Here is a 12670-nt window from a genome sequence, read left to right as displayed (position 1 = left end):
TGGTGATGACATTATGGTGATGGGACATGGTGATGACAATATGGTGATGACAGTATGGTGATGGGACATGGTGATGACAATATGGTGATGACAATATGGTGAGGTGACATGGTGATGACAATATGGTGATGACAGTATGGTGAGGTGACATGGTGATGACAATATGGTGATGACAGTATGGTGATGGGACATGGTGATGACAGTATGGTGATGGGACGTGGTGATGACAATATGGTGATGACAATATGGTGAGGTGACATGGTGATGACAATATGGTGATGACAGTATGGTGATGGGGCATGGTGATGACAATATGGTGATGACAATATGGTGAGGTGACATGGTGATGACAATATGGTGATGGGACATGGTGATGACAATATGGTGATGACAATATGGTGAGGTGACATGGTGATGACAGTATGGTGATGGGACATGGTGATGACAATATGGTGATGACAATATGGTGATGGGACATGCTGATGACAATATAGTTATGGGACATGGTGATGTAACATGGTGACGACAATATGGTGATGACAATATATTGATGACAATATGGTGATGACAATATGTTGAGGTGACATGCTGATGACAATATAGTGATGGGACATGGTGATGTAACATGGTGACGACAATATGGTGATGACAATATATTGATGACAATATGGTGATGACAATATGTTGATGTGACATGGTGATCACAATATGGTGATGGGACATGGTGATGACAATATGGTGATGGGACATGGTGATGACAATATGGTGATGACAATATGGTGAGGTGACATGGTGATGACAATATGGTGATGACAATATGTTGAGGTGACATGCTGATGACAATATAGTGATGGGACATGGTGATGTAACATGGTGACGACAATATGGTGATGACAATATATTGATGACAATATGGTGATGACAATATGGTGATGTGACATGGTGATCACAATATGGTGATGGGACATGGTGATGACAATATGGTGATGGGACATGGTGATGACAATATGGTGATGACAATATGGTGAGGTGACATGGTGATGACAATATGGTGATGACAATATGTTGAGGTGACATGCTGATGACAATATAGTGATGGGACATGGTGATGTAACATGGTGACGACAATATGGTGATGATAATATATTGATGACAATATGGTGATGACAATATGTTGATGTGACATGGTGATCACAATATGGTGATGGGACATGGTGATGACAATATGGTGAGGTGACATGGTGATGACAGTATGGTAAGGTGACATGGTGATGACAATATGTTGAGGTGACATGCTGATGACAATATGGTGATGATAATATGGTGAGGTGACATGGTGACGACAATATGGTGATGACAGTATGGTGATGGGACATGGTGATGACAATATGGTGATGGGACATGGTGATGACAATATGGTGAGGTGACATGCTGATGACAACATGGTAATGGGACATGGTGATGTGACATGGTGACGACAATATGGTGATGACAGTATGGTGATGGGACATGGTGATGACAATATGGTGATGGGACATGGTGATGACAATATGGTGAGGTGACATGCTGATGACAACATGGTAATGGGACATGGTGATGTGACATGGTGACGACAATATGATGATGACAATATGGTGATGTGACATGGTGATTACAATATAGTGATGGGACATGGTGATGACAATATGGTGATGGGACATGGTGATCACAATATGGTGATGGGACATGGTGATGACAATATGGTGAGGTGACATGGTGATGACAGTATGGTAAGGTGACATGGTGATGACAATATGTTGAGGTGACATGCTGATGACAATATGGTGATGGGACATGGTGATGATAATATGGTGAGGTGACATGCTGATGACAATATGGTGAGGTGACATGGTGATGACAATATGGTGATGTGACATGGTGACGACAATATGGTGATGACAATATAATGATGACAATATGGTGATGTGACATGGTGACGACAATATGGTGATGACAATATGGTGATGACAATATGGTGATGTGACTTGGTGACGACAATATGGTGATGACAATATGGTGATTTCCACACCTACAAGCTCGGTGACAATAATGCAGCAGCAATGTAGAAAGTAGGCAGTGCAGCTTATTAGTAGGACCAGTTTTGCTGGCCCCACCTATGATATCATGGAATATTAAAGGTGAAATTATTTCCACATTACATCATTATTATTATTATTATGTTTTCACATGCTTTGACTACAACAGGTCTGGATGGTTTCATCCCATACTGCTCTGCACTTCAGAAAAGAAAGGGGATGTCCAGTTTAGGAAACCCATTTTCAAGTGCTCTTGTCAGGGAGTTCAAGTAGGAGGATCTGCATTTTTTTCTAGGTTGAAGTAGAGAGTGATTACCACGAGTGTCTTTTAGGGCTCATTCACGTATCAGTTTTTCTTGTATCAGCACTATCCATGTGTTTTCATGGACAGCACTCCTACCTATGATAGTCTATGGCGTAGTACACAGGTCTGGCTTTTTCATCAGTTCAAGCGGCCACACAAAATCACGGAGACTTGTCTAATATTAATCTGAGTGTTGAGGCAAACTCCCTAATGCAAGTTCATGGATCCATGAAAATATCCCAAGAGCACTCGGATGCCATTCATGTGCAGTCTGGTTTTCACAGGCTGTCTGATATGAGAATCTTGTGAACCCTCCATCAATTTTTTTTTTCATATGAGTAAAACTGATGAACTCTACCCAAACTCTGATGGTAAAATCAGACACACCAACCAAACTCTGATGGTAAAATCTGACACACCGCCCAAACTCTGATGGTAAAATCCGACACACCGCCCAAACTCTGATGGTAAAATCTGACACACCGTCCAAACTCTGATGGTAAAATCCGACACACCGACCACAATCTGATGGTAAAATCCAACACACCGTCCAAACTCTGATGGTAAAATCCAACACACCGTCCAAACTCTGATGGTAAAATCCAACACACCGCCCAAACTCTGATGGTAAAATCCGACACACCGAGCAAACTCTCATGGTAAAATCCGACACACCGAGCAAACTCTGATGGTAAAATCCGACACACCACCCAAACTCTGATGGTAAAATCCAACACACAGGCCAAACTCTGATGGTAAAATCCGACACACCGCCCAAACTCTGATGGTAAAATCAGACACTCCGAGCAAACTCTGATGGTAAAATCAGACACACCGAGCAAACTCTGATGGTAAAATCAGACACACCGAGCAAACTCTGATGGTAAAATCCGACACACCGACCAAACTCTGATGGTAATATCCAACACACCGTCCAAACTCTGATGGTAAAATCCGACACACCGACCAAACTCTGATGGTAAAATCCGACACACCGACCAAACTCTGATGGTAAAATCCGACACACCGACCAAACTCTGATGGTAAAATCCGACACACCGACCAAACTCTGCTGGTAAAATCCGACACACCGCCCAAACTCTGATGGTAAAATCTGACACACCGCCCAAACTCTGCTGGTAAAATCCGACACACTGACCAAACTCTGCTGGTAAAATCCGACACACCGACCAAACTCTGCTGGTAAAATCCGACACACCGACCAAACTCTGCTGGTAAAATCTGACACACCGCCCAAACTCTGCTGGTAAAATCCGACACACCGACCAAACTCTGATGGTAAAATCCGACACACCGACCAAACTCTGATGGTAAAATCCGACACACCGACCAAACTCTGCTGACACTCTGGTCAAAAACACTGATGAAACTCGGATTGTTTTTTTGAAAACTCCCTGACATCTGAATGAGCCCTTACTCTGGAGGACCATCCTTGCCTTGTATTACTCATTCAACCCCTTTATTTGAATATGTTCAATGCTTGTCCTTGTGGTGGTGCTGCAGTGAAATTGAAAATTTGCTGCCAGGTTTTCCCACTGATTACAGCAGATCACTGGGGATCTCACCAGATTTTATCAAGGGACTTTTATTACAAGTTGGGAGAAGGAAACCTTTAGAAACGGGGGAACAGAAAAAGTTGTAAAGTGTTATCTAAAAAGGTTCATGTAAATAAGAGCTAATTATGAGTTTGTAACATACATAGTGTGACTTTTTTTTACAACCTGACAATGTGGCACTGAATTTACATCTCTAATGTGACTTCTGTATCAATTCACTTCTAGGAGGCTACTACCTGACAAGTGCGTATGGAGCTCTATCCCTGATAAAGAATTTCCAGGAGGAACAGGCCGCACGATTACTAAATTCTGAGACCAGAGATACATTAAAACAATGGCACAAGAGGAGGACTGCAAATAGGACCATTCCATCCATTGACGACTTTCAGGTATGACCCTGGCAGACCATGTCCTCTATGTATCTTAAGAGTAAACCAATGATAATTTGTAGAGTTTCAGAGCATGCTGACATATCCACCACCAAGTCATAAAAGCCAATCAGCCTTTAGAAAGAATGATTCCAAATTATTAATTTATTATGAGTGTTATTTCTTGTAATTGTCATTATCCATGTGCTGTTTTACAGAACTACCTGAGGGTGGCCCTGCAGGAGGTGGACAGCGGATGTACAGGGAAGACGCTTATAGTTAAGCCCTATACCACCACAGATGACCTATGCCAGATGTGTGCCCTGAGGTTTAACGTAAAGGATCCAGAAAATTACGGCCTCTTCCTTTACATTGACGAGACCTGGCAGCAGCTGAGCGAGGACACCTACCCGCAGAAAATCAAAGCCGAGCTGCACAGTCGACCCAACCTCCAAGTCTTTCATTTTGTGTACAAGCGCATCAATAACGATCTCCAAGGGATCATCAGCTATGACAATGATGAAGACGATGACGATGATGCCGATTTTTAGAAGCTGTATGATAGCTCCACGACGGTTAGATTTGCACTCGAGTAGGCCTATTGAGGTGGGCTCTAGCTCCGTTGGGCATTGTCTGCTACTGAACACTTAGGCAGTGTATACTAGTAGTCAATATGTGGTCACGTGAAGATCACGATGGAAGTAGATTTTCAATATTCAAGTATCCTGGATCGGGTATGTCATTGGGCTTTGACAAAAGTTTGGAGCGTTGGACTTGTTGAGCGCCAGACAATATTCAAGACTGTAGTGACTGGCTCCTCTATGTGATGTTGCCATAGTCTATGGAATGACGGAAGCATTGTGCCTGTATATATTACCATTTTTATTAAACGGGTTTTTTATAGTCTTGGAGAAAGGTGAATAGAGAGAGGATGATCTTGTTCAAAGAATTAGTTGGCACTGAATTTGGGTTTGTCCGTTAAATACACAAAACAACTCCTCTCATACACGTAAATGTCCCGAGGAAGAAGGCCGTGTCCTCAGCTGTACTGTTATTTTGTAATATACTCTGGCAGTGGAGTCTTTTGTATGATGTATATATTATGTATTTTTTTATGACAGTGACTCCCTGTTTTATAAGCAGCTATTATAGTCTGTGTGACTTATTTTAACTTCTATTTTCCAATGTAGACGTCAATAAGAACTAGTAAATTGGATCCCGTGCATCACTGGTGATGTCACTAGGCAGTACTAGTTATTAAGGTTTATACCGAGACTTCCAATCCAATGTATGCCGCTCTGGTTACAGCTCCGACTGGGCGATAGGATGGTGAAACGCTCAGCGTCATCCACTTTAGTACCAATGGCACATTATTCAAAGCACTTCTCTGGCTTCCAAAGAGGATATCTCACACCACTATTACATGGCAGCAATCCTAATGTTAGTATGTAGACATTTATTTCACGTCATTAAAATCTGAAATATTTTAATATTGTAATCTGACACATCGCACATACTTTTAAGTGTCATATTTCAATAAATGGTGAATATGATGCATATAGGAAAATGGTGAGGTAGGTTGTTTAGGGTTGTAAGCTCTAATTTAGAGGGATCAAGTTCTCGGGACCGGCCCCTTCATATTAGGTAGTATTACAGGTGCCCTAAAAACACAGAAATAGTGAGTTTCATTGGGCCCACTCCTTGAACTCTTTAAATGCTTCTAAAAAGCCTGGTAAAGCTTGTGCCATATATGCCTCATCCTCCGTGAACCCACGTAGGCACTCTGCAGAGTTAAGAGGGCTCAAAAAAACGTCTTGGGCTGTTCTTAATGTGCTAGGAAAGCTACTTGTTCATGTGTCCATTGTATCTATAGGTGTCTGCCTACCTGATGAAGGCCGCCAAAAGTGTCCATATGGCTTCTGTTTAGTCCATAAAAAAAACCTTCCTGCAGTTACCGGTTCCTAGAAACAAGAATCCTCCAGACCCAATAGTGGCTGTGGTTTTAAGACTATTATACAGATATTTTAATCTTAAAGGAACCTGTCCTGAAGACATCTTCCCCTTATTGAGTTGTGACCACTCATGGAAGGAAACCTTTTTACATTTCATGAATTTTTAAGTGCCATTGGCATTAGCGTAAAGTTCGCAAGTAGGTGTCACATCTACTAAAACAGATGGGCTTCTGGAATCCCTTCCCCTGGTACTAGATTATATAGATATTATATTCTTAAGAACAATCAGTTTCCTTGCCATCACTTATAATCACTGGGTATCATATGATGTCAGTGTCACGTTAGGTGTAACAGTCACTGATACACTGTGTTATGGACAGTGCATCCCCTGAGGAAGCAGAAGTACGCCCTGCGAAACCCTCAGGCCCTGCACGAGGCTGACAGAATGGATATGTGTTTTACTTATAGTGTTCTATTAAGATACTGGCATAAAAAAACTGTAATATTGTGCAACATCCCAACACGACTCCAATGAGCAGAAACCTAATGTGGAGTGAGATTTATACAGTAGACACTAAAATGCCTAAAGCATCGCTGGAAGTATCTCATTGTCCAGCGATGATTGACTACACTGTTAGATGCAGTGCATCACAGTATGATTACAAGGTTAATATAAAAAAAAATCATAAAAAAGTGCTATAGTTTTTCATTTAGATATATTTCTTAGAAATTCATGACAGTTTCAGGAAAGCTGTGTATTTTAGGTATAAGTGATCAATGTGCATGTGTAGTTAACATTTAATATATAAGAACATGTTATCTCTTGCTGGCTCTAGAGCATCACTTCTATATGTTGTAATGGGTGTATAAACGAGTTGTCACAGGCAGCGTCCCTTTATTAAGGTGTATGAAGGGTTTCATGTACGTGAGTTATGTGTCTTCCTTGTGTCTCGGCTGCCAGGAGTCTGTTACAGAGTGCAGCCCGTCTTCTGCCGGGAAGATCTTATAGAGGGGTAACGTGCAAGTGAAATACGACTGGTAAATGAAGAGATGGTTGTATATGAGCTGATTTGGCTGAAGTCAGAGCTATTGCTCCATTAGCTCATTTAGAAGAAGACTAACTTACTAAAATAAGTGTTAATGCCATATTTCTCATTTACTTATGGGGTGTTGAGCAGGTGAACGCTGACAATCCGGTTTTAAGACAGTAAATCATCTCAGCTATGAACTGAATATGTATTATTGCTGCCTTCCCAGTGATACCATGCTTTGTCCTTCCCACAATAAGCTATTCTGTTCCAAACCATTCACTTTTTCATCAAAGGCCATTAACGGCGCCTACAAACATAAGTAAAGTTGCCAGGTGCAGAGTTGGTTTTCATGCCAATGGATGCCATCAGGTGCTCCCAAACTAAATTGCATTTCCTCAGTTTATCTCCAAAGCTCCAGATCTTCAAACCCTCGGTTTTATGAGATTGTAAAAAAAAGGTTAGCCTTAAGCCAGCCATGCACATTAGATGGCTATTGACTCAACGATGCTTCAGACGATCATTCGGCCAACAGTCATCTTGGCCGTCTGTCCCATACACAGGAGCGCTCATTCAGCCTGTGTTCTTTTTGAGAAAGCCACCGGCAGTCATTGTGGCTTAATCCCGGGTGAACAAAGCGATCAGCAGTCTGAAATTGGACATGCTCGATCAACATCTTCCCCGACAATCATTTATCCGGCGCCTCCAGACACTGAACCGTCGATATTAGGAGGTTCTGCCAACATTAGTCTAATGTGTATGGCGGCCTTTATTCTCATCCGTGGGGCTTGTCTGGTATAACAGCTAGCCATTATATAAGTCAGTGTCGCTGAGCTGCAATACTACACAGTGTCCATGAAGTGATGCTGTTTCTAGAAAGCCATGACCCTCTTTAGTAACCCTCTGCACCCCCATAAAGTGGGTAGATATTCCAATCAATAGTTGTAATGTATGGCTGACTGGACTAATGGGTGAACCTGCATGTGAAGAGGACTCGTCACTTGGCATAAATATGTAATTGTTTTACTTGGTATAAATGCCACTGTTCTCCTCAACCTGGCAGTATTTTCCTGTGCCTTTCTGTTACTGAGATATGGCCCCTTCTTTTAGCCAGGTGGGTGTGATTCTCAAGAAGACTCCTATAGAGAAGATTTGAGGGTTATTAATCTGGTTAATAAGACTAGATTTACTTACAGAGAAGGGGGAGCCATACCACAGAAATACAGAGACACAGGAACAGATACCAATGCCAGATTCAGGGAAACAACAGCATTTACCCCCAGGTAAAAAAAATACAGATTTATGGCAAGTGACTGGTCCTGTATAAGTAGTAACACCATCTAAAATGAAATAATAGTTTGCCTAGCTACAACCCTACATTACTTATGTTGCCTTTATGAAAAATTTCCACTTTTTGGGATTATGGGACATATCAGGCTGCCAAACCAAGTATGATAGTATATGTTCGAAGTGATGAAAAAAAGTTTTCCAATCTAACAAAGCAAATTAAAAGGAAAAATGTCTTTATTGTAACTTTATTAAAATAGTAGCATGGGCACAAAAAATATCTGACGCTTTTCGAGTCTGGCTAACTCTTAATTGTAGATAAAGTGATAATATATGGAACGATATAGTCCTAGGCCCGTCTCTGACCACTGGAAACAAGCCACCATTAGTTATAAATACTGTATTGATTTTAGGGTAATATTAGGAGGCTCAGTATTAAAAAGTGATATTTCAGCCAGAAAACTTAATACAGTTTAATAAGAATGTGAACCATCATTATAACATTTCCATAGATGAGTAAACCCAGATTATATATATATATACATATATATATATATATATATATATATATGTATGTGTATATATAAGGGAATATATATATATATAGATAGATAGATAGATAGAGATATACCTTGCTGTTTTAGGAACTAAAAAAAAGACTAAAATGAATATCTACCACTGGATTAAAGATATAGGAGGTTATCCAGCTTTGTGTAATTGTGTAGTAAAATCAGTCTAGTATACTTTGAGTATATAGTATATAGTTTTCAAGATTGCTGCTTGATGTCAAAGAATGAAAACATACTGTTAATTGTATCAGAGGCAGCTTTCTGTAACAAGAATGATTATGTTCTCTAACAGCAAGCATAGATCTTGAAGATGGAGGCATTGAAGCACAAAGTGTTTCAGAAATTGGCTTTTATTTTTATTTTATAATAAATAAGATATTCCTCACCCATAACTAGGAAACTTCTTCAAGTGAAGCAGCACCAGCAAATAGTCGGTAGCAATGAAATTTGGAGGAAAGAAATCTGAATATATCTGCTTTAACTCCCCAACCAAAGTCCTTTATTGGCAGCAGTGACAAGGTTTTCGGATGTACTGGACAGATGAGAGTAGAGACGAGCACTAGAATGTAGTGAATGGCATTGATAGATATAATATTGTGATGTAACAGTACTGTACTAGTCTGCTGGCCCAGACAATGGCAGAGTTATGGAGAGAAATCTTGAAAAGGGTTTGCAGGTACAAACCCCGTGATTCTGTTAGGTTGTACAAGATACTTATATATATGACTTCATGAAAGTAAACACTAATTATTTAAAGTTATTTCATTTTATGTAGGTTGCTTTTAAAATAAATAAAAGGTTAAAAAAAATTAAGGAACAAAGAGTGTATTAAAATGAAAAAAAAAATACAAGAAACGTTTTTTTCATTTTGTATTCCGGAACAAGACGATGTGATCTTTTATGCTCATCTTAGTACATTAGTCTTCTCTGGATTTATTTGTATTGTGAAATGTATGTATTTTGCACATAATAAATGGTTATGTGGTTTGATAATATGTGTGGACTTATGTTTTACATTTGTGTGGATGCGTCTTTAGAAACACAGAGGTGGAGTGGCTTCATTGAAAGATGGGCCAAGTACCTGTCAATCACATTATGCACCACAATATGTCATCACTATCTATATATCTGCAATACATTATTTATACATAGAGTTTTATTTAGTATAACAGTTTAATACCCTTTTAACACATTACTAGGCCCCCCAAAACATTGACATGAATGGGAGCCTCAGCTACAACATCTACATAACATCAGTGTTGGTTCCGTTGTTGAGGAGAGTGTTTTCCCCCTCTGTGTCAGCAGTTTGGCTCCATTTAATAGCTAAACCAGCTCCTTTCTCTGTTTATGCTGTTACAAAGAAGTGGGCAGCCATAGATATTGAAATGAGGCAGACAGCCCCCTTCATCAGGTCATTGGGTATGGGGATGCCTTCTTGTGCATCAAAAACAATGTGGATGTAGAGATTTTGGCACTGGCGCTGATGTCATGAGAACAGAACAGATTTCATAATTACACTTGACTGGGAAATTTTATGAAATCCTATTTGCAAAATAACTTTTTTTGTCAATGAACAGCCACTTGTACAGTGTTGCCACCCTTGAAATTGTTCCAGAAAATGGAGATTTTCAACCAAACTAATTTTTGCAATTGCAAATTACACCTCTCAACTGGAATTTTGACCACTCTTCTTTTGCAAACTACTCCAGGTCACTTATATTTGAAGGCGCCTTCTCCCAACAGCAATTTTAAGATCTCTCCACAGGTGTTAAATGGGATTTAGATCCGTACTCATTGCTGTCCACAAGATGCTTTCCCAGAAGGATTTTGGCTTACTCACGTACATTTTGGCAAACTGCAGTCTAGGTTTTTATGTCTCTGTGTCAGCAGTGGGGTCCTCCCGGGTCTTCTGTCATAGCATTTAATTTCATTCAAATGTCAACAGATAATTCGCACTGACACTGATGCACCCTGAGCCTGCAGGACAACTTGAATTTCTTTGAAAATTGATTGGGGCTGCTTATCCACCATCCGGACTTTCATGTGTTGCAACCTTTCATCAATTTTTCTCTGCCGTCCACATCCAAGGAGATTAGCTTCAGTGCCATGGGTTGTAAACTTCTTGCGCACCGTGGACAAAGGAACATCAAGATCTCTGGAGATGGACTTGTAACCTTGAGATTGTTGATATTGTTCAACAATTTTGGTTCTCAAGGCCTCAGACAGTTCTCTTATCCTCTTACTGTTCTCCATGCTTAGTGTGGCACACACAGACACTCAATGCAGAGATTGAGTCAACTTCCTTTTTTATCTGGTTTCAGGTGTGATTTTCATATTGCCCACACCTGTTATCTTCCACAGGCGAGTTTGAACAAGCATCACATGCTTGAAATAAAATTGTTTACCCACAATTTTGGAAAGGTGTCAACAATTTTGTCCAGCCCATTTTTGGGGTTTTGTGTGAAATTATGTCCAATTTGCCTTTTTTCTCAGTTTTTTTATGTTGTTCCAATGCACACAAAGGAAATAAACATGTGTTTAACAAAACATATATAATTGCAATAATTGTCTGGGAGAAATACTTCATTTTCTGCAATAATTTCAAGGGTGCCAGCACTTTCGGTCATGACTGTATATCACACCTTTTACAGTTTGAGGCTAATTTGGAGAAAGGTTTGTGACAAGTTAATAATTGGCTTTGATGAAAAATAAAAAACCTCCTCTTAGTATCCTGTGACAACCAGAGGGGTGTCCGCTTAGGTTGGCAACATTCCCTTTTTCTGTGACCACACACCAGCACATGATCCCTGATGCAATATTAACATACAAGTGATTGTGAAATAGCCACAGAGACACAACACACTTCTCTATTAAAAGTGGAAAGACCATTGGAAAATTGGATCGATTTGACTTTAGTTCTGTTTTAGTTTTTTAAAAAAAATATATACAGATATCACACAGACCGTTAATATAGTCATTTAAATCCACTCAAAATCTAAAAGCACTTTTAGAAAAGTGGACCCTAAGTGATTCCTATAATGTCAAATAACAAAGAAATATAGTATAGCTGCTCTGGTCACTGTGTTTTGGCTGCAGCAGTGACATCACGTCGACAGCTCACATCACTGCTGCAGCCAATCACTGAGCTCAGCGGCAATCTCCTATCCATAGAATGAAGCGGAGATGCGCAAGGTTGACCTCCGTTACATTGATTGCCTATGGGACTGCTGAAGGAAGCCAACCACAGTAGCTGGGCATGTTGTGTACCTACGCTTCATTCAGAATGGGACTGAGCCAGAGTCCCAGACTTGAGATCACGAGCAGGTGGAGGAAAATGTGGGTTTTTTTTTTATAACCCTTTAACTGTTAAAGCAACTTTGTCACCAGATTTCACAATATAAACTGCATACAGAATGGTAATCTTTATAAAAGTTTAACTCAGCCTCCGCCCACTTACCTTGATTGACATCTTTTCAGTGTCCCTCCCTGCTGCTGAGTGCTCACACTGCT

General features: G+C 40.2%; 1 protein-coding gene across 3 annotated transcripts in view; it reads left to right on the top strand.

The window, feature by feature from the left end:
- RIN2 (Ras and Rab interactor 2) overlaps positions 1 to 10155 on the top strand; it is a 175333-nt gene extending 165178 nt beyond the window's left edge. For all 3 annotated transcript variants that reach the window (XM_073672468.1, XM_073672467.1, XM_073672466.1), the window contains 2 exons: positions 4182 to 4345; positions 4543 to 10155. In XM_073672468.1, the coding sequence (XP_073528569.1) occupies positions 4182 to 4345; positions 4543 to 4875 (497 nt within the window). In that variant the 3' untranslated portion in view covers positions 4876 to 10155. The remainder of the gene's footprint in view (positions 1 to 4181; positions 4346 to 4542) is intronic.
- The last annotated feature ends 2515 nt before the right edge of the window (positions 10156 to 12670 follow it).

The sequence above is a fragment of the Phyllobates terribilis genome, unplaced genomic scaffold (genome assembly GCF_046119375.1).
Source record: "Phyllobates terribilis strain yellow unplaced genomic scaffold, ASM4611937v1 Scaffold_3__8_contigs__length_932513732, whole genome shotgun sequence".
Taxonomy (NCBI): Eukaryota; Metazoa; Chordata; class Amphibia; order Anura; family Dendrobatidae; genus Phyllobates; species Phyllobates terribilis.
Note: the sequence above shows the minus strand (reverse complement) of the source record. Positions and strands in the feature narration are given on the sequence as shown.